General features: G+C 39.3%; 1 protein-coding gene across 3 annotated transcripts; it reads right to left on the bottom strand.

Moving 5' to 3' along the window:
* Window positions 1-1289: 1289 nt before the first annotated feature.
* On the bottom strand, window positions 1290-24124 carry kansl1l (KAT8 regulatory NSL complex subunit 1-like). Of its 3 annotated transcripts, none has more exons than XM_042494839.1 (16): window positions 23913-24124; window positions 21753-22889; window positions 16376-16517; window positions 15292-15444; window positions 13994-14097; window positions 12441-12615; window positions 9375-9540; window positions 8574-8705; window positions 6255-6401; window positions 5920-6017; window positions 5270-5382; window positions 4368-4440; window positions 4170-4282; window positions 3721-3841; window positions 2246-2491; window positions 1290-1608 (listed from the first exon to the last, which is right to left on the bottom strand). In XM_042494839.1, exons 2-15 carry the CDS (start codon window positions 22829-22831, stop codon window positions 2270-2272), a joined length of 2838 nt encoding a protein of 945 aa, XP_042350773.1. In that variant the 5' UTR covers window positions 22832-22889; window positions 23913-24124; the 3' UTR covers window positions 1290-1608; window positions 2246-2269. The 3 variants fall into 3 exon arrangements, with proteins under 3 accessions (XP_042350773.1, XP_042350774.1, XP_042350775.1); XM_042494840.1 differs by having other exon boundaries at window positions 16376-16514; XM_042494841.1 differs by lacking the exon at window positions 15292-15444.

Genomic DNA, 24124 nt, shown 5'->3' with positions numbered 1-24124 from the left:
AGGAAATACAAGAATCGAAAAAACATTTGCATTAGCAGACATCTGAAGCAACAGAAATGGAAAACTCAATTCTCAATCAAATTCTATTCACCTCTACCAACCTGGAATAAGATAATTACAATCTGCTAATTCATTTCATGTGATTGAGTTTCTAATTCTGGGCACCCTGTCTCTCATCCCTGGTTTAAAGCAACTGACACACATACATGAAGATGAGACAGATGACCTTGACCACCATCTGCCCATTAGGCCTCCTGGTAGCTGTGAGGGATATTATAAGAGGAGGTTATGCATGTGGGATCAAAGTACTAGCTGTTTCACTGGGACTATGGCCCTAAAAAGCGGTGACCTCCATAAATGTTAATCATCCAAATCACTGAGGTGACCTCACATTAGTTTGTCCTTTCAGTACTAGCGTGTGTCAATGACATCTTAGTTAAGTACACTTGGCTGAAGTTGCAGACACATTGCACGTGACTGAAATAAAAATCGCAGAGCTTCTGACTGATCAGAAGCTTTACCTAATGTGTCCATTTTTAAAATTGCTGTATGTCTAAAAGCACATAAAACAGTACGAACTGTTATGGTTTTAGATTTTTTTATGTCTTGGCCTCTGCATATCTGTGCTGTATCCAATTTAAAACGAACAAACTCCATGTTCTGTGATCTTATGACAGGAGTGCAGAGGGCCAATGCTGAACCACAAAGGTTGGTGCTATTCAATTATCCCATTCCATTAACCCCTTGAAACCTGGATCGATATCAGTTTTCTTGTGCTGCATTTAGACACCATAAGACAAGCTATTTGACCGTTTGAAACTTGAGCAAATTGGTCTGATTTCTTTTGAAAACATGGGGGAAAAAAATGCAATGACCAACTGGGCAATAAATGTCTCACAAATTGCAAGAAAAAAAAAATAAATCTAAAAGCTATTTTTAAAATAGAGGGTGATTATATGATTATTAGAAAATTACCAAAAATAGGGGAAAATGTCCCAAAAACGGTATTTGTAATTATAATGATTTTATCAAAAATAATATTATAATTATTATATTGTTACCATTTAAATCAGTCATCAGAAAACTCTAGAAAATGTACTGGCTGGCATAGTATGACATCCACCACTTTTTTTTCCTAATGTTAATGTTTACTAATAATTTTCATAAAAAAACATACCAAATGATAGCATCAACAGACAAAATCAATAATAATAAAAAATTCAAAAGCACATGTAAATCAAGTAAATGTTACATAAATATATATGTATGAAATACTTCCTATGGACTTTTTTAAGACACCTGTGAATATAAATAGTAAGTGACAACTACAAATAGTACACAAACCTGAGACTACAGTGGGACTGTGCTGGTACTTTTTTTTTTTACATACAGTACCTCTTGTACATTAAAACCTGAATGTGTAGCAGAAGCTACAGTAGTCATTTCAAACTATGGTGACACATGCTACAATATTCACAAAACACACATACAAATAACTTTTGCTTCAAAGTATAAAGAAAATAACACAAATATCACTGTTGACAATGTATTACTTTTTCAAATTAATATTCCCACAGCATATTTTCTCCTCATGGTCCCAGCCAAGATCTGGAAAAGAAATAAAACCATTATTAATTTATTTAACCAACAATTCAGTTGAGCAACCATCAAAGCACTCCTATATGTTGACTTTCAATGTCTGAGAGATCTGATGATTGACTGTCTCAGCCTCCCAATCTTCCTAAATTTCCTAAATTATTCTGAATTAGCATAAGAATAGATTGTGCCTTTGTTAATGACTACTGCATCAATCAATCATCAGATGTAAGTTGTGAAAAATGAAACCAGAAATCCATTAAGAAACAAATAAATCATTTGTCTAATGAATTGCTTATTTGACAGAAAAATAAGTGCACAGAAAAATTACATGCTTGACTAATTAAATTATTGAATGAATGAATGACAGACAGAATGATTTACTCAACTGACTTATGAACTGAAGGAACACGTTACTGTTAAACTTGTTAACTGTCTTATGAACAAATGCCTCATATCCAATTTATTTAATTACTTACAAAAGAAAAATTAACATTTTAGTAAGACTTGCCAAATTAATAAACAATTCAAGAATTAAAAAAAAAAAAACTTCAGTAAAAAATCAGCAAAAAGCTCTGGCATGCACCGACAATCTTTACTAAGCACTATAAAACATAAAACAAAGAATCTACTTTATTTTCCAACTTACATGCAAAAGAAAGGCACTGCTCTCTCAGCTGCCGTTGTGTGTTGTGCTCTGGCTTTGTCCACCAGATGTCACAGTAGCACCAGAGGACTGAGCTGGGGACCGATGGGAGTTGGAGTTCTTTGATGTAGAGGAGGCTGAGCTACACCCTGTCCAGCCTAATGGGACTTTTTCCACGTTATCAGAGAGCAGGGCGTATTCCTCGTCCTCGCCCAAAGGAAACACTCTTGGCTCCCAGGGTGTCTGAGGCTGCAGGAGGACAGAGGGCATACATGTATAATTCTGGACATCTTATACACACCTGTAGAGAAAATAAATATGAGACACGGTAGAATGTATTGGAGTTTGGTGTGTGGTATATGTGCAGAGACAAGGATGACAAAACACACACACACACACACACACACACACACACACATACATATACATATATATGTATATATGTATGTATGTATATGTGTATATATATATATATATATATATATATATATATATGTTATATATATATATATAAATTATTTGCTTTTAAATATGTGTGAGTACATATTATTATGTGCGTATGTTTCAAATGGCTTATTATGTATGTATGCATGTTTACATGTCTATATGCGGTATATTTTTGTACTGGGTAATCTATTAAGTGGTTCAAATTGTGATAACAATCCAATGCCCCTTTTGTTTTAACATCATTTATTTTATTTCTTTTTTTTATTTGTGGGTTTTTTTTCTCACTGTTATCACTATTTGTAGTATTATGATATTTTGCATTGAAAATTTTTTAGTCATTTATTTTTTCTCTCATTTGTGTAAGAATGAAAAGAAAACATTATGTACTGTCTGTGCTGTATCAGTCCCTTTGTTGAATTTAGACTCTGAAGGCTGTATCATAAGGGTACATTGTTCTAATGCCTGTTATAAGACATCAAAGGTTGTGCTTTCATCAGGGTTTGTGTGGGTGCTGGAGTGCATAAGAAGTGCGAAGCAGTGAAGTAGGGGATATTTGTGGTGTGGGGACGGTTGATTTGGACAGTCTGGTTTAGTAGCAACTCATCCATTCTTCAATCAAAGCAAAGTGGCACAGAGCACAGCAATCACAGCATCATCAACTACAGAAGAGTGGAGACAAGTATCTGTGTAGGCTCTCAAGGATGCATCTCGGCTTTATAACTCACACACTATGACTAGGAATGAGTGTTGATTAGTCTGTAACCCATTTTACCAATCCGTACTCTTTTGAAATGTTGCAAAAAAATATCTGTCAGCACATTTAGACATTGATGTGAAAAAAATTACAATCTATCCCCTTTTTGTAGTGACCACTACGCTGGAGAAAAGGTATCATAATATAACAGCTAAAATAAAATAGCTGTGTATGACTCAGCATGAGCTCCCTCCTGTGGCACCTGAATCATCATACTTTAATATTCGACGTTTGTTTGGGGGATTTGGGGTTTCAGCTGCTGTGCTTTTGATCTTACCAGCCACTCCTCTGAGCTTTGCTGCTCATCAGTATCCAGCTGAGCACAGCTCAACTCCACAGAGCTCTCCTCTCCTGATGTGCACATCCCGCCCCCACTGCCTGACAGCCTGCTGCCAGATCTGAAATGAAAAAACAAGCATACCCCATGAAACTTCGATAGGAAAATTGCTCAACATTCCCCTCTCACACAGGCCGTATTTACAGGCACGGAGAAATGTTGCAACTGCACACTCAGCACAGACAGTGGGTTCAGGATTTTATCTTGTTGTCAAATACATCTCTTTATTATTATCTGTTGAGAAAAGTGTGAAAAAGGGCAAACACTGCCTGACATTATGATGTTTGAGAATTAATGTATGCAGGCATGTAGTTTACCATGAATTTCAATATCACTTGATGTAACAGTATTTAATTGTGTTTTTTGTGTGTGTGTGTGTGTGTTTCCACCTTTTAGGATGCCTGCAGCATTTTCTTTTCCCCCATGATGGCCAGCGCAACTTCTCTCTCTGTTCAAAGGCCAAGTGTCTCTGGGCAAAGACTTTGTCAGTGAGATCCTCCTCCTGAAACACACACACAGAGAATAAAGATGACATTTTCTTCAAGAATAAAAGTAAACAGCTCATGTCCAAAGGGACGAGATACTACCTGCCCCTTCTCATTGTCCTCCTCCTTCTCTGCCTCACTGTACATCAGAGAAGAGGTGTCAACCACCCGCCAACTGCAAAGAAGAAAACATTTTTGAGGTGACAAACACTGACGGTGGCCTGCCTGCACAGTATCATTCTATTTCAAGGTAAAAGGAGAGTTTTTAATTACAGCCATATTATAATGTATAAGATGTGCATTAAACCCTTGAGAAATTGTGAAATGACTTGTAAGACAAAATATATAAAGCTTTGATTTTTAATAAAATATTAATAATTAAAAATAACTACATTCGTATGGATAAGGAGGGGCATAATCAAGACGTTATGATTCCTTTTTTTGTGGTGAATGAAAATCCACAGCAAATCATTGTTCCCCCATTTTTTTCATAGACAAAATTTAAAAAAAAATTTCCATGACTTTTCAAGGACCCACAAGATTTTTTTTCTTTTTTGGGAAATTTTAAAAATATTGAATTAAAATTTTATTCAAACATATTTTCAGCAAGCGTGCATTTGTGTAGGGGATGCGGAGAGAAAATGAAGAAACATACATGATGGTTGAGAAAACGTCGCAAATCTACACATATGAGAGCTTCGTCACATCGACGCACTGCAGAAAATGAATATGCTGTTGTGTTACAATACATGGAACACACAACAAAATTCCATGACTTTTTTCAAAACTTTCTGATGATTTTTACAAATTTCTTGATTTTTCCACGCCTGGAAAATGTGATCGTGAAATTTCTTCATTTTTCCAGGTTTTCCATGACTGTAGCAACCCTGGCAAATGTCATGTGTTGTTAGCCCTGGGCCAAAAGACAAACCGAGGACCTTAAAAATTCTCTGCAGCTCCTCCTTAGGGGCCATTCAATACCTTCAATACCAATAGTTCAATACCTGGGTGTGAGGATGTCTTTGTACTGCAGCTTTTCCACTTTAGCCAGAGACATGGGGATGACAATGTTGTTGATGTTGTACACACTTTCTCCTCTGCGTTTGCGAACAAAGCCCTGACAGGAAACATGGTGACAGTTCACAGCTATGACTCAGGAGAGTTCACACATTTGCACGTCAGATGATGCTTTTGAATAATGTTACATAAAAAATATAAAAAATAACGACATTTTGGGAAGAAGTCCAAAATATGCTGTCTTCGGTGCTATATGTAGCTATACCACTATGCCCAGAGGTATGTTTGTTGGGAGCTGAAATGGATGGTGTAAAATCTGGAGTAATACAGCATTTGGTAACACTGGAAATGAAACCGTTTTTGTTTAAATAACTGGCTCAAGGACTTTCTAGACTTACAATGATGGAACATGCAGCCTAACCCCTACAGGGGCTTCATAGAGATGAGTTAGATGAACTATGGACATATAATGGGCATAAAATTTAAGTTGAAGATTCGTTGTTTTATTTGTATTTTTTGAGACAAGCCAGTAACATTCATTTGAATATAAACCTTTAATATAGAAGACAGAAAGCCCTTTAAAACCCTCACAAGTGTATCATAATTTAGTTTTTCCTCTGTAGTTTATATTGTGTACCTGTGAGGCCTGCTTGCTTGAAACCTGTGTGTAGCTCTCCTCCAGCACTTCATCTGAAGTGTCTGGGTCAAAGAGCTCGTCCATAACATCTTCTTCATCTGGGTAAAACATATACACACACAAACACACACACCAAACTAGTGTTAAGCTGAAACAGACATAACATCATAAACAGTACCTTCAATATGCAAAAAAGGGGGTTATTTAAGTATAATTACAAAATGACTGTTTATACCAATCATGCTCTTTTGACTGAGGAGCCTTCTCTGTAGCCATTTAAACTGATTCACCATAAATCTGGAATACAGGATGGACACACACTTGCATGCACACACCTTGTATCAGCCTGTGGATGTGTCTTCTCTTCCTTTTCCTCTGATTGGCTCTCCTGTGTTGACTCTGAGTAGAACCTGCCATCCTGATAGGTGACAGACCCATAACTCTGCTCTTTTGACGCCTTGCATGCTGCTTGAGTTTGTGACCTACATTTACACACACAAAGACACATACAAACACACACACAAACTGAGTTAATGCACCACAGGAATTTCCTTTCACCAATCTGCCCTTCAGTTCCTCAGGGCTTTTACGCTTTGATTGAAGTGTACAAAAGCTAATCCTTAACCAGTACTCCCATTATTTTAGCAGCTGACTGCCTCTCCATTTTATGGTCCTTGATCAAATCGCCCCAACAGCTTTATCTAAAGTAATCATGGGCACATTTTTAATCTGTTCCTTTTTGCTGACCTGGGTGAAAAAATGCCGATATCAGCTGCTGAAAAGACACTTTGATGCTTTTTAGGGTCTTAAATTTTAAATGTTATAGATGCACACACACACACACACACACACACACACACACTTATCTAAGTTCCAGTGTTTTCATGGACAATGATGACTGGAAGCTGTTGCCAGTTTTAAACAGAACAGATTTTATCAGGATAAAAGAGGGAGAGAGGCAGAGGCAATGAAGTAACAAAAGACAGGAATCAATGGACTGATGCACGTGTTCCACCTTTCATTTCAATAACAAATTATATCATTTGTGTTGTAGTGCCTAAGATCACTATTCTTACACAGTACAAACAACTACCATAGTTAATTATTAATCCCTTTATTTCATTAGTCATTATTCCTTGTACCATCTGCCCATATTTCCATCTCCTGCTTGCTTTGACTGTTTATTTAATCTCATTCTTTTTCAGTTATAATATGCTACGATGAGAGGTTTGTTGCCATGTGCCAGACTAATATTTTAGGTGATGTCTACTTGACAAACTGTCTTCTTTTCCTTGTATTGACAAAGGAGAAGAAGATCATTCAAGCTGACAGGAAATCGGCAGTGCTGGTTGAGAGACATCTTTGTCAATCAGCCTCCCTCTGCGTCTCCTCCTTTTCTCTCTTTCTGCTCCTACTCCATTACTTTCTGTCGCTTTTTTCATCTTGCCTTTTTTTATCATTTAAAAAATAGAAAAAATATCCGTTTAAAACAGTATTTGATCAACCTTCCGTGGATGAACAGGCAAAATTCTAAAGTCAATCAATCATTCATTGTTTGGGATCATTTCTCTACACTGTGGACAAACAAGGGTGACTTAAAGCAAATCAAGAAATCAAAACTGTCACAGGCATGTAAGAGCAGAGGTAAAGATCATTTATTAGCTTCAGACTAATAAACAAAGACATATATTGACACCGGCAGGATTTCATTTCCACCTACTGCTCAGCTGGAAGCCTCATACAGACACAGCAGGATAGCTGACATGCCAGGAGCTACTTATGACGCCACAGAGAGAGAACAAGCAGACACAACAGCCATTTTATTGTAGTGATATTGTTTCCTTTCACTGCAACCAAATATGAGAACTGTCTAAACAAGATGAATTATTATTTCTGAAAAGTTTTGACTGTGAAGCTGCAGTGTTGACTCTGTATTAACATTCAATCATTAACTGACTTCAAAAATAAACTTCACTGCAGCTCCACCACAGCAAAGAGAGGTGGATCAAAAGCCAGCGTCGGCTCCTATCTGTTAGATGAATAACAACAACGCAGGTAAGTCTTTTACGTAGCACCTCTGTCTTCCTGTCATCTTCTTTATCAGCTGACTTAACGTCATCACAGTGGGTGCAGTCTTGCTTTGGCCCTAAACATAGGTACAGGCTTTGTAAGGTGCTACATGACAAAGCAAATGTGTTACACTGCTGCAACTGAAAAACAGAAAGTACCAGAGCTTTAAAACTCAGTTTCAAAGAGCTGTCATTTTAGGTGATTCTTATCATGCTAAAGTATGTTCAAGTGTTCATTTTTAATGCTTTTAAGTTTGGTTTCAAGTTTGGTTAGTCGACACTAAAATTAGGAGGTTTGACATCATGATTGACAGCTGTGTGTGCCAGTCGATGTGCCAATCGATGTATCAATCGGACACTGATCTGCAGAGATCACTACTTTGCAGACTTCTGCTCAGAATGAAGCCACCAGCATACGATGGCAACAGACATGTGCAAGATATTTTGCTTTGATTTCTGTACAGTAGGAGGTATTGGAGTCATACATACAGTTATTGGAGTCGACTAAGCAGAAGGAAAAGAAGGAGAGCACTATCGAACAGAACAGTGTAATAGAATCAATACTGGTAAAGGGCAGGGTCTTACTGTTGTGTAATGGTGTGGAGCTGCGTCTGTTGTGGTGGGCTGGGCTGGATGGTTGGACATTGATAACCAAAGGCCTTTGGGACCATTCTTCTCTGGCCTGGACCCTCTGTAAGTGGTGGGACACAGGAGTGTCTGGAAGAAAAGGACGCATCTTTAAATATGTGGTCAAAAACAATTATAGCAATCTAACATTTTTAGGATCAATTACTCGGCAGATTTCTAAATGTGAGCACATGCACTGGCCGTGTATGTCACCTACATATATTGTTTTCTGTGCTAGCCCACACACTGGCAGAATTTTGATGCAAAAATTTCACAAAAGCAAGCCCATCCACATGACAAAAGGCTAGGTGCTGGTCAAAAGATAATACAAAACAAGACAAAAGTCCACACACTAAATTATGCTCCCAGTAATATTTAATATAATTACCACCGAGGTGGTAATGTAAGCAAAGTAAGTAAATAAGTAAAACTTTTATATAAATGTTTTTCGTAAGCCAGATTTATATATATATATATATATACACAAACTCACACACACACACACACACACACACACACACACACATATATATACACATTTTTTTTGCAGTTTGCAGGACATTATGTTTTTTCCAAATTTTTTGAAAAAAATCAAACCAATTTTCTCAGATTTCAGAGGTTTAAATGCTAGTGAAAGGCGTCTATATGCTGTGCAAGAAAATCTATGTCGATCCAGGTGTTAAAGGGTTAAGACTGTGAAGCCTAATAAGCCTAATCACACAGGCAAATATTATGTGGCTATTTTAATGTGTCACTTACCAAATGAAAGAGACAACATAGGGTGAGGTATCGAGCTGGTGGACAGGACCGTACTGGAGCTGCAATCTGGATCCGAGCACAAGACTACGGGATCACAAGATGAACAACACGAACAGGTAGATGATGCGAGAGAAGAGGAGAGGGTAGACATTGACTTCCCGGAATCCTGAAGCACGAGAAAGAGAAAACAAGAGAGGGGAAATTATTTTTCATTTGATACTGAACTAGAGCATAGCAAGTGTATAGCTCAGGTCAGGAGGACACTGTGTTTCTCTAACTGCAGTGTTTACTTGGCACTCTCCTTGTGTTTTGTTGGAGTATGACTCATAAGGATTTAAGGAAGCCGCTCTGTGAGCACACTGATTAAAGTAATTAAGTCGTTAAAAGGCTTTCTTTGTCATCTCACAATGCTGGTGGCTTTGTGCTACTTCTTATTATAACAGCTACAACTGCTCTGGGCTCTGTGGTAGAACAGTAGTGTTATGAAAGATGTTAAAACTCCACAGCTCCAACTCCAACTCCACTCCCTTGGTATGTGAACATTTCAAAATGTTGGATTTGTACACAAGAAGTGAAACTTTTACCTGGTTAAATTATTTTCATGAGCTAAAGAAGAGTTAGTCATAATTTATGAAGTTATTATAGACACCATTAATTCAAAGTACTCGATAATGCCACAGGGCCTGTAATAATTCAGTGAGCATTGAATATGACAGGATCTCCTAACAACAACCATTTGTGCAGTATACATCACCATCAACAGGTCATGACAGTCACAATAATGCAGCAACAGGCAGCATGAAGGCCGATGCTGCAACATAGCACACGAGTACAATATGTGCTGTTACTGTCACTCTATAATCAACATCATCATCATCAGTACTACAAGAATAATATGTGCTGTTACTGTCAACAACATGAAGATCAGACTGAAAAGTGCATCAAGAAACTATGTTGACTTCCCCCTTGAGGGATGAATAAAGTGTTAATCTGGATTATAATATACCATTTTAAAGATCTTATAATTATTTTGTTTTTTCCCTTGGGGGCACCAAAACAAGCACCCAGCATGCAAGAGCAAGATGAACATTCATCTGAACTTGTTTTTTCTGGCCAGCCGACAAATATCCCACTCCACTGATAGCTCCGTTTTAGTCCCCATCAACAGCTGAGAAAAATATCTAACTGTTAAAGATACCGTGCTTCACTATGTTCACCAGCTGCCTGCCTTTTAGTACTGGCCGTGTCACTGAGAGCAACCCCCTTAACATTACACCAAATCATTTAATCCACTGTTAACACAAAATATTAAGGCAGCTGTAAAGTCAAGATTAAGTGAAAAATGCCTTCTTTTTCCACTTTTAGATCACATCCCTGAACATTTTTGGCACCCATTTAAAAATATATACCAAAATAAGATAAAAATCAATTTCTTCATATCCTTATATAAAAACCCAATCATGTTTTCTTCCTGTATAACAAAATATTACATGTGCTTACGTAAACTAGCTTGTTAGCTGGCTGGCAACGCATGGTACATAAGTGTGTCTTTGCTTACTGAAAAATACCATGTTTACCGGCTGTGGGCTAATTTTTTCACTCTAGGGAAGTGCTCCAGGTTATGCACAGAGCATTTTACAGTGGACTGCTTCAGCAACAAACATTACACAGAATATACAACGAGCTTTGTCTGTCTCTCCCTAACAGACACTACTATCCTGTCAGCGTTACATGAACAGGGACTCACTGTAAGACACACCCAGTTTACAATTATAAAACTTTTATTTTCATTTCCCAAAACAATGGGGCTGATGAGGTCTAATTTGTTCATTTCTTCATTCATTCATCTCTCCTTCGTTCCCCTCCTGATCGCTGTGGGCGGTGAGTGGGGAGCCAGCCATCCGCTGTAGCTCTGTATTGTACTAAACTCTAAACATGCCCACTTTTTGGCTGTCAAGTCAAATGGGGAGGATTTGATTTAAAATCCTTGTGTAACGGTACACCGATCAAATATTTCATCTCACTTGGAAATACGTCACAGTACAGAAGCTAAAGATGCTCTAACTTTCATTGCACTGAATCTTTCAATAAAAATATCACAAAATTAATATTAGTATTGTCTTTGTGATATTGTAAATAACTGTAATAGGATAGTGTATAATTTCCTATTACTCAAACTGTGTGAAGCAAAGCAGGGCATTGCCAGCCACTTAACTTGGCAAGAACACAGCACTTTGCAGGGTTCACTAGCTAAATAAAGGCAAGAGCTTTAAAATAATCTCATGCACTTATTCATTTAAAGCAAATCCAAGAGATATTACTGCTTAATTAAAAGCAGGTGTGTGGCTTAAAACACTAATTCCTGTTTAATTTGAGAAACTATTTTAGTAATATGGCATTCTAACACTGAAGCCTGACTGAAAGCAACTGCTTAAAAGTTACATTTGACTTGAATGGGTAGATGATTTTGATGCACTAATTCATGAATATTTTCTACAATTTCTACACGTTGACACACTTTTATCTTCCTTTTAACATTTTAAATTTAAAGTGGTTCTACAATTGGGGTTTATAAGTAGTGCATTGTAATGAAGTTCATTTGGGCAGCAATATAGTAATTAAGCAGAGTGCTGCTGGTGTCATCTTCATTACTTTTTTTACTGTCACGTCCTCAGAGTAGAGAGGGGAAATATGCAAATGCATCCATCCATTATCTCCACCCGCTTACACTGTGCAGGGACATGGGCAGCACTAATGAATAGATACTAATGTATCCCTGCAGGGAAATTGATTCGTTTCAGGAGAACAGAGCAGTTAAACGATAAGAATATCGAGAGAACTGAGAAGTAAATAAGTAATACTGCTCACCTGACACATTGTAAATTAACCAGCAAATATTCAGAGAAGCTTCAGAAACAGACTTCCATTGTTGATGGGGATATGTACGAATTTTGAGAAATGTGTCCAGGTCTGTGCCATGTCACAGAGAATGTGCATGTGTGCTTTGACAGTTTTGTATGTAAATGGTTCAGACTCACAAACAGTGGGAACTGCATGTGTTCCTACCTGTGGACTGCTGGGGCTGCAGGCATTGAAAGCAAACAGTTTAGGCTTGTGGTAGGTGACCAGGGGTCTAGTCCGGGCACACACGCATGACACATCAGCTTTGAGGAGCTTCCTGGTCCCCAGTCTGCTTCTCTTAGAGCTCCCAGGCACAAAAACATTGTCTCCTTTCTGACCACTGTGGGGATGAGATCAGGTGAGGTCATGGGAATGTCAAGAACATGAGTCGTACTACGAATTAAAATCAAAAAGCAAGTTTTCAATTTGTTGCTGGTCTCATGGATGCATAAAGAGAACTGGATACACCGTTTAGTGTTTCCCATTTGGTTTTTATATTTGGACATTTTTTCAGAGTTCATCAGATCAGATTAATGGATGAGAGGAGCAGCTGCTATGGTGGTAAATACAAACTTTTTGGCCCAGCACAATTAATAACTAAGGTTCATTTTTAATGCGCCTTGTGTTCTACTGCGCCTTGTGTTTTGCTGCTATGTCTGTGTACTGCACTCCAACAGTTTGGTGCAACGCATTGCCAAAACGTACAGAAATCAATTTATGGCAGCAAATGTTTTGATCGTGGTGGGCCACCACAAACAAATGAATGCGCGGGGAACTCTGGCAGTGGTTGGTGCTCTGCTCATTCCTTTGAAAATTGCTCAGTGGAGCATGAAGCCAAAAAAAAAATTACCTCCTCGGTGTAACATTAAACAGATCTTCTGGATTGTGGAGCCCATAGAGCATGCACACAATGAAGACCTAGCCAACTGAGCAACTTAGCTCTCTGCTAACTTAAATGGGGATAAAATGCTTTAATCATGTGGTTATTCTAAACTTTAAAAATGTTATCGGACCAAATTCCAATAGTTAAGGAGTTCTGATGCTCAAAAAAATGTATTCACTGATTTATAGATGTCACAATTTTAGTCCATGAGAAAAAGTCTTTTGGGCCCTTCAGACTCAGAGGTTGTAATTCCATGGTTAGGCCACTACGTGAGAATGGCTTTAAAGTCTGACGCTGGTTCTGGGGACTTTGGTTTTAGATCATCTTTTAGAATAACAACCAGAAACAAACAATACCTATTTATAACCATTTGATACATGCAATAACAAGCAGAATGCCTTTTTTTTATCACATGGCTTTTATCTTCACAGCCAGACAGGGAGAGTTAAAAAGGCAGCAGGAAGGAAAGACATGAAGGGATGATTCAAGTCAGGCCAGATGGTGGGGACCGACCAGGCTGTTTTACTGGGTTACATTACAAACAGGGAGCATGCTTTCAACCTCAGCCTAAAGGGACAATGGAGAAACTTCTATCAATACAGATTTCTCTGTTTTGTATTTTGTATTACATGTATTTTTTATGTTAAAAACAGCTGAAGTGAGTGTCTTATTGCAAATGTTGTGTTGCATACCCTTGCTGCGCCATGCACAGATAGAAACAGTATTACATTTGTGTGTGTGTGTGTGTGTGTGTGTGTGTGTGCGTGCGAGTGTGTGCGCATGTGCATGTGCATGTGCATGTGCATGTGTGTGAGTGTGAGTGCATGTTCTCTACCTTGTGAAGGCTCTCTTGCCTTCCCAGCTGTGAGGTTGTTTAGATAGCGGTGAAAGACTGAGAGGTGGCATCAGACTGTTGACAATCTCGCTGAGCTGAGCACTCTGCAATGAAGACATCATTGATATAATACACAAGTGGTAAATTAAACTTTAGTGTGAAATACATTTAATCTATCTGGTAGCAGTGAGTGTATAAACACTCAATCCAAGGGAAGATGAACTAATCATAATATGTTGTCTAGACTAGTTTGCTACAATTGAAACATGCGTGTGATGTTGAAGGACCACAATATACAGAATTTCCTATCATAATACTAACTTTATTTAGGTAACTCTGTACTATTTATGTAGCCATGGTGCAAATTTGCATTTTGCAGTGTCAGTAGGCTACTTGAGAGAGTAAAATGGGAAACGCCAATCCCCTTGATAGCAAAAATGACCAAAATGCATCCCCTTTGTAACCTGCCATTCCTCTCCATTTCCCAGACCTATCTAATCAAATAAGTTCATTATGACTTGAGTTATGGTCAAAAACATGTTTTGTGAGGTCAAAGTGACCTTGACCTTTGACCACCAGTGAGTAAGATACGCATAAATAAGAGAGACTAGAAGAGAGACAACAATCAGAGAAATAAGAGTCAAAGAAAAGGAATTTGTGATGTTCAAAAGAAAGAAAAGTAGACAGCGAGAACACAGCTCTCATTACATGTTCTGAAACTGTGGCTATCAAAAGCAACAATGTCAAGGGCTGCTACCAAACAAAGCACACAGCATCTCTTGAGCAAACATACCCTCTCAAATCTGAACTAAGGGCCCAGAAAATAAAATGTTTTATATGGTACTGAATCACTGAAGGTTGGTCTGTCCTCCTTTTAAACATTAACAAATCATTATGTTGGATTAACAAATGATTCTCAGCATCACCTCACCCTTTACAGCAGAAAGGATTAATAAGGTCTTTCGCTTTGAGTTGATGTAATACCTATAGGCATTATAAAGCAGCAAGAATCCATGCATTCCATATGCAGTCTCTAATTATTCATATTAACACAGTAAAAAGCAGCATGCATACTTTAATTAATTAGCTTATCTTCTTAACCTGGCACTGGGTTATACAGTGTGTATATAAGATACACAGCCTCCAGTTCTTTTCTACAAAACAGGCTGATAAGCTAAGAGGTTTAAAGGGATATTCTCCTGATTTAGTGTTTTGAGTTGTAGATTGCTAATCCCCTTGATACCAGACTCTTCACACATGGAGTATTACGAGTGAATGTGCAGGTTCCTGCCTCATACCTGTCTCTCTATGTTGTGCAGAAGGCGTGTGGGGCTGCAGGGCTCAGTGTCAGCATCAGAGGCTGTGCAGGATAACCCTGCCATTTCTCTCAGCAGGGTCTGCTGAATCTGTCTGTCTGTCAGTGGCTGGGACTCAGCAAGCACCACACCGCCCTTCGACACACACATGAACACATATACACACCCACACAAATAACATGAGTGAACCTTGTAACTCATTCATGTTCATGTAACTCAACCCCACTTTGGAAGGGTTGACTGTCGGAATTCAAGTAAATACTAATTTTGATTTTTGGATTCTTGACTTCGGACATTTCCATGACTTCTTATTCACAAAGATTTTAATAGAAGACATCGTATGTATAACTCTTTAATTGTATGTACTGCCATGTACTGTACCGTAATTCAATTAATAAAGTTATAACAGCTTGGCAATCTCTCTGAAAAATAATGAGAGTCTACTGATACATATTTAAAGGGATAGTACAGATTTTTTTTTTTTTAAGTTGTGTAGTATGGGGTCCTTAACTATAGAGAGTATATTACAAAAAGCAGATGTCAGTCAGCACACCCCTGGTTTGGAGAAGAAGGCTGGGGTCCGACACAGCTGGGAGGGGGTCAGCAATTTGACATATTTTAGCTACCTAAAAAAAGTCATCATTTTTAGTGTATGCTATATTTTGAACATTTCCTCTGTTTTATCTTAATGTCACAATGGGAGTCTGATGGTGGTTTTGATGGGACATTTTTTAAGTGAATAAAATTTGTTTTGTTGCTGACCCCCATGCACAGCAGTACATTGCTTAACTTCCATGAGACTTCAGCCTGCTTCTTCAGACTGGGGGCTTTTTGTAATGATAGCAGTTTATGAAAGTTGGTCCCATTGCTTAATGCGCTTTAAAATTTAACTAGAGTAGTTCACCTTTCAATTAAATACTTTAGCTTAAGTCCTATTCATTTGTTACAGTAAGAGAGTAAAAGTTGACTGACCCTATACTATATTCTCCTCACAAAAAAAAACTTGCATCCCTGTCTGGCTAAAAGCCCTTTATAATTTATGGCTGCCATTGGTACACTGTCATACCTTGGTAGAGCGGATGTGCTTGTGGACCTCCACCAGTTGTTGTATCCTTCCCTCCAGCTCGGCCAGACGCAGCTGCAACCAACTCCATCTGCTGCCCAGCTCTGCTCTCTCTTCCAGCCACCGCCTCTCACAGCTGCTGCTACTGGCAGGAAGGGCAGGGTGATGGATGACAGAGGAAAGACACTTAGACCCGCGCAGTGGTATTCTATTCATTTTTGTGAAATGCCTCAAACTCTAATACAACCTCACAAGAAGATCATTCTCAGTGCTTTGGAATCAAATGTGGCAACATTTCAAGATTTTGAATGGAGTCATAAAACCCAGTAAGGCCATTAACTGGAAGTGCATGAAGAGGTTAGCATATGAGAATCATTGGCAGGAAAATGTGTCACTGGAGAAAAAAAGTAACACAAAGAAGGTTGGAGGACAGAGATTGAGAGACACAAAGAAAGCACTGACAGATTAAACGGTTCACATTTGCACTGCAGCACTGTCATTTTCTGACCTATTTTACACCAACCATGTTGCCATGTAGCGTGTAAATTGTTTAGCATCCAAACAGCATGGGGGGGTTTGCTGAAGCACAAAAGCTTATCTAGGCCACAGAATAAAACACAGTTGATTTGTGTGGTGTGTATCTATAGTATGTTTCCATGGCGCTAGCCTGTGCAGTTAGCATTTGTCTTCTGTGTGTGTGTGTGTGCGTGTGTGTGTGTGTGTGTGGTTGGCTGGCTTCAGTGGGGCAATAGTTGCCATGGCAGTGCTCTTGGACCTTGGCTAGGACAGGGAGGGACTCCCCCCACTTCAAACACTCTGATGCAGGACAGAAAAAGGTTAGGCCAGCCAGCAAGCAGCTACACTGGATTTTACATTATCCTTTGGTATGATGAGGTAGTTAGTCTGTTGCATCAAATACCCAAAATGTTTGCTTGCCACCCAGTTTGTGGTAGATATGAAGATAAACTTTGCAAATGAAAACAAAGCCTATGATTGGTTAACTGAGTTACATTTCACTCAGCCCTTAGCTAATATATGTTTGGTAGTAGGCTCCCTATTTCCTCCACAGACAATGACCAGACCTGGCTGCCCTGCAGCTCTTTCCAACTGTATAATGAGAACATTCCTGGAATATTTGCCAAGCAGTGGGAGAGAACAGGAGAGGAAAGGCTATAGCTCTATACCTGTAAGCGTGCAAGGACATTTTACATTTCACATTTTAAGGGATATTAACATTGCTGAATAAAATGTGGAGTCTAACAGCAAACTGGCTTCCCTCCACGATGTGAAAGTACGAGTTCTCCCTGCCAAGTCCTGGTTGAATGAAAGGCCAGTCCCGGCAAGTTGTTGAGGGTTTATGAATTCTCCTATTTGGATCTGGCTCCTCCAGAGGCATTGGGATTCTTGGGTGTGTCCTGCACTTTAACTCCCCAACACATAGCCTTCCATGGATACTCCCATACAGTACATCTAAAATTACAAACATACTGAAAATGAGCAACAGCTGGAGGAGTGACGGACTGCTGCCAGTGCAGGGAGCAATACGTGGACAAATTCAAGTCAAACCATGTCACTTATTTACAAGTTCACAGTGAGACTGTTAAAGGCCAACTATTTACACTTTTTCTAAAGGGGGGCAATGACTTGTCCCTTCTCCAGCAAGGACATATCCTCTTAAAGGAGGAACTTGGCATAAAAAACTCCCCAGGGGAGGTTTACTGACGAAGCAGACTATTGTTCAACGGACTCACACAAAAGGCAAGCTGACGCTCAGAAGGTGACGAACGCTGGCCAAATAAAAGACACACGCACGCACACACAAAAACATCCTTCATCATTTATGTTTTCAGTGCTAATAAACATGCTCCAATTTAGTAAGCAGCTCCTGTTTATCAGACTGATTCAGGAAACAAACACAGGAGTTAGAGAACTACATCTCACTGAAGATACAGTTTTAAATAAAGGGTACAGCACTTAAGCCTGACATAAAATGAGTCCAAAAAGAAAGGTTTAATTGGACTGGACGCCAAGCCCAAGATGTTACCCCTCCTGTCCTAACACTGATGCCACATGACGTCCCCACAATACTGACTAGGAAGTAAATTAACCTGGTAACATGATGCTAAAAAGAATTCAACTGACAACCTCCACAGCTGAAAGAACAGCATACATTTCTCAAGAGAATCTCCTTTCCAAATGAAGATGTTTGAGTCTCGTTCGAGTTGTGTCTTTGAAAAGCTTATCACTTTAATTTGCATAATAAATGATAAGCATTACATGGGCAAAAGCAGGTATCATTTTTGAGGCGAACATGCATTACACCTGAGAGCTTTGTTTGCTGAACAACATTGTTGTCAAACTAAAGACTGTCCAAGCTTGACACATCACACAGTCCGTACATTCTCTGAAGTGTTTCTGACACTGTGTAAGAGTCCACTGATATTCTCATCCCAGGAGAGTAAGTGCTCCAAGATGTCCTGGTGGGCAATTATCTTACGACACATTTTGAGGTCTGCAGTTTCTCTCTTTTTCTTGGTCTCACTCCCAAATGTTTTCTGTAACTCTTTACTAACCTGGTAAGGGCATCACGATGACGTGAGCTCAACGTTCTGTTTCTCTCCCTCAAACCCAAATGATTTCAATCCACCACAGTCTAGTCGGGCCAATCAATCTACTCTGAAGATGAAAACATCGGCAACCAATCAGGGACTGGGTTATAGTGGATGACGTAGCATGAGTTTTTTTTTTTTTTTTTTTTTTTTTATGTTTCTCTGACTGGATTTGGGAAAATACAAATACAATATTTATTGTTGTTTGGCCACTGATTGCCCTAATGGAGAAGCAGATATGAGAGGCTGCAAAGCTGGGGATCATGGCCATGCAGATCAGTATTGACAATGCCTCAGACATACAACAAGGACGCTGCCAGCTGATATTCTGCAGTCCAAAGGCAGCTAGGTGCTGAATGAGAAATGGTGAAATAACATAAAACAAATCTGAAAAAACTGAAAGGTTTGTGGTAGATAACTTTTTTTAGAAAAGGTGTGACAACTAAAGTAACTGTCCATTATAGACTTTCATTATGCTGTAGCTCTTTTTCTTCATTTAATTGAAGTCATAGTTGATGGAAGATGGTTTTCTTAATAGCTGCAATACATTAATAAGTTTGATAGCACAATAGTTTAAAGTGTTGAACATGACTGAATTTGAAATCTTTGCACTTGGTGTACTGGTCATTGCATTCTGCAGCAGTCATGGTGTATGCAACAAACAATACACCAGTTTGTTAGGTGCACAGAAATAATTTTTACGTTTTTTATGCCTAAATTTTACCCCAGTTGTTAAAATTTTGTAAATTAAGTCCTGCAGTGTTTCTCAACAAGTTATTTGCGGACATTTGCCAAAATTAACAGACCATTGCGAAGACTAAACAAAAAATATTTTGATTGTAATAATTTTATGTACAATGTGCACAATTTTTCAGAAAGTTGATACTGTCTTGTGGCATGTTAGTGCCACAAAAAACACCCCTTAAAGGGTGTTAGAACCTACATTCATAAAGGATTTCCATCATTTTTTTCTTGCCTGGTGCAACATGACTCCCTCTGAGCAAGGACACCAGTACAGCAGCACCACCCATCCAAACCACATTCTCACAGATAAACCCTTCAAAATGAGTTTTTACTAGAACAAGGAGGAGCATGATGGCACAGCATTGCTGGCATGTTACAGGCTTGCTGGCAGGGTCGTGTTTATTTCCTAGCCTGTGGGCAAAGAGAGCTGGCTTGTCTGTTGAATGTGTTATGACTGCAGCATGGAAAAAGAATGTGTGTGTGTGTATGGCTAAAAAATGTCATCAGACTCTCCACAGCTGGGAGGACGAAACGTGTGCTTATGACAACCACACTGTAAACTCCGCCGAGGGCCAAGTAAAAAATGCGCCTAACACTGCAGAGGAACAGTGGACCTCATAAACTGAGACAGCTGACTTTCCAAAATGTATACTGTCATCCTGAAATGAGTCTCTTCAATTTACACAGTACTTGTACCGCTTTAAAATAGTTCTCCCTCGTTCTTCAATGTCCTGAACTGAAAAGTTACCTACAGTGACTAAAACAAGGCCAACGGCTCTAGGCTGAACCACAGCTGGGTTCTGGCAACAAAATCCCAGAAAAGCATAACAAATCTTTTGGCAGTGAGAGTGCAGTAAAGTTTATGAAATGGTATCTTATTGTTTTCTTCAACACTACCTGGTAACTTAATATTTCACACGGTGTGAAATCATACGGTTCACCACCTCAACTTGATAAGCAAAATATTTGGTTGCAGTGAATTCTGAAGTCCCTCCTTTGCAGATTATTTATTTAGCTGGAATAACCAGCTGTGACATAGATGACAAACACTGTGGCTTTTTAAAGTACACAAATTACCAAATGAGAAACAGACCTCAAATTCCAGACAGCCAACAACTTACACACGGAACGGGGTCACGACTCAAATTGCTTGTAAAAAAAGAAACCATCCCTGTATGGAAAATGGGTTTTTGAGAAGGCAATACAGCCGACTAAACTGTTAACACTTTGTACAGTATTTTATAAAAGTAACTGTGGATTACAGCTTTCCATCATATTTGAACTATAAGAACACCCACAAAAAAAGAAAAAGCAAGTGACATAGGAGGCCACCTATGGCGCCACCCAGTGAGAACTGCCCCCCATTTTTCTGGATATCTAAAAAAAACTAGGTTAAATTATGGAGTGGAGTGTGTGTGGACAGCATTAAGGCCCTGACACACCAAGCCAACAGACAGCTATTGGTATGGAGAGCTACTTCCACTCATGCAGGCGCAGAATGTACGTGCTGGTTGGCCATCGATGTAGACTTTGCTGTGTGTTCATGTGTAACCTTTTGGCTGATGCACAGACAACACATCAGTCGCTGGTAGTTCTTTGATGTTTATTTGGTGTGTCTGGGCCTTAATAGTTCGAGAAAATGAAAAGGAAAAAGCCACCTGGGGCACATTAGAAAGAAAGAAACAAGAAAATTAAATTAGCGAATTTGAACATACTCTATTCTCATATTGTTTGTTACTTATTATTAGTGTCTGTTCGATGAGTTCTTTATTCATGGTAACTTCTTATTAGTTCTTGCTAGTAATAAATACAACAAATATTAGGTATGGCACTGTTTGCAAGTCATAGTTTTTTTCTAATAATTACAAGCTAATTTGCTTGATTTTTGTTATAAAGAGGTACCTTTGTATTTTGTATTAAACATTGCTTTCTCTAGAAGTCACCTTCAGGTCTTTAGAATTTTGTTGCATAGTTTCAACGGACACATGCAGCAACACAGAGACTAGATCCACCTGCTGGATACTCACACAGGTGAAGTCTTGGTTTTGCCATGAACCTCCTCTTGTTCCTCGTCTGAGCTGCTGCTGGCTGTGGCCTCAGAGTCCAAAGCCTCCTGCAGGCCTCTCAGCACCACCTGGCTGGAGCGGCTGAACTCTGTGAGCTCCGAAAAGAAAGATGAGGCTGTGGACGACTCTGGCAAAGAACAATTAGGTTCACTTCCCACTTGTGGAGGTAGTATACCAGAATGTATGGAGTCCGAGTTGTCCAGAGAGACACCTCCATGTTGACAGCACCTTGTCAGCCCCTCTAGCTGCTGACTACAGTGTAGCAAAGCGTGATCTCCTAGCAGAGCTTGTAGTCTCCTCTGCAGACTCTTAGCTCGGCTCTGCAGACCTGCCTGCCTGGAGAGCTGCTCCTTCACAGCCCCCTCCAGCACAGCTCTGCATGTAAGCTGGTCAGAGTTTACCATGCTACTGCAAGGTTTCACCGAAGACAGAGGAGGACAGCCCATTCCAGCCACCTTCCCCTGTGTCAGTGTCGATGGGTGTGCAATGAAGGAAGTGTCCTGGGAGTTAATCTCCCCTTGGGAATACAAAAGAGGAACACTGGTAACGATAAGAGGGGGGTGATGCACATCACCACCATCTGGCCCACATTCAGGAGCAGCACTGCGTCCATGAAGAAGACAAGCCTCTTGGCTATTGTACTCAGGCGCAGAGACTAAAAACATGTCTGGTACACCTGGGAACACGCAGGCCACCTGATGAGAATCTCTGAGGCCTTTATTGAAGGAGACGAGGCTGAGGAGCGAAGCAGGGCTGGGGACCAGCACTGTCTCACACTGGCTGGCAGACGCCTGCAGACATGGGTAAAGCACAGGGTTGTCAGGGACATCCAGGGGGCCCAGAGGGAGAGAGGAGTCCAGAGAGGGAAATGGGGAAAGGTTCAGCCACATTTTCTGGAGGTCATCGTCATCTGTTGATCTCATCTGAGACTCCAACTCAGTGCTGCACATGGCTCTTCCTTCTGAGTCCATTCTGACAGGAGGTGAGGACAGGTGGATCCCATGGCCATCTTTCAGGATTCTGGTCAGGGCTGGGGCCATAACACTGATGGTCTGGGAACCAAAGACAGCAGACTTCACAGACTGCACCTTAAATCACCTGGCAATGAAAAAAAAAAAATCACATTAAATTTGCCATTTTGATGCAAAATGAGTAGCCAAATACGTGAACGTCAACTTGCTCATTTTGACACTCTTGTATGGTTAATGGGGTATCTGGAAACCTCATTATGAGAACTAGAGAATTAAATTTTTTAATCATTTTATTTTTTTCTTATTTTTTTATGATTTTGAGTTCTGAGGGTGTTTTTAATATTAATATATATTAATTTTAATATTTTGAGGTTTGGGGTGTATTTTGTGGGTGTTTTGTCTGTCTTTAAAAAAACATTTTTAAGGCTTTTTGTTTTGCTTTGGGTCTTTCTTTTTCTGCATTCGTTACTTTTACTTTTCATACCTTTAGGTACATTTTCCTGGCTATACTTAAGTACTTTTACTTGGTACCATTTTCAGTGCAGAATTTTTACTTGTAATAAAGTAGTTTCACCGGGTGGTTTTGGGACTTTTACTTATATTTTGATATTTGATATTTACTATCTAAATACTTCTTCCACCACAGTCCTCCCTGCGCCTCTTTCGCCCTTCATCAGGCACATATTTACATGATGACACGCACATATGGAAACAGAAATCCCAAAATGTGTTCCTGCTGCACAGTTTATTTTGGTTAACCCTGGTGCCCCCTGTTTTATAACGCTTACCTAACTAACGGATTACCTAGTTAACTCTCTGAAGACGTTATTATTCCTAAACACATTCCCATCTTGATAACAATAAAGTTAAACAGCCCTGAAAAAAAACCGATGGAAGCAGACTGAAACGACACTCTACCAAAAACAATAACTTTTAAATAGCTAGCCAAGTAGCGGCCAGGTAAAAGGGGGTTTTATCCACTGCGGGATACTCGTTTACTGGTTGAACGTATAGGTTTGTTCAAAATTAACAACAAATGACATTCGCAGTCACTTAAAGTTGGTTAAAATTAAAAGCTAAGCTAACTAAATCGAGTCCAATACCTTTGGTTAACGGTAACACTCAATAAAGTGTTTCTAACGTTACTCACCTGAACGGAAGGTAAACCGTTGACCCAACATCGTTTACTCCAGTAAGATTTACGGCTGAATATGACGTTAAATCTTTCTCTATCCTCTTCGCCGATCCTTCCAGTAAATTAAAGCAATCTGGATTGTCGGGTAATCCAACTGGCTGTCCAAAGGTGACATTTATTTGGTGCAGAATATCGATAAATCTCTCCTCCTCGTATCTCACACCGAG

The sequence above is a fragment of the Plectropomus leopardus genome, chromosome 10 (assembly GCF_008729295.1).
Source record: "Plectropomus leopardus isolate mb chromosome 10, YSFRI_Pleo_2.0, whole genome shotgun sequence".
NCBI lineage: Eukaryota > Metazoa > Chordata > Actinopteri > Perciformes > Serranidae > Plectropomus > Plectropomus leopardus.
This window is presented reverse-complemented; position numbering and strand designations above follow the sequence as displayed.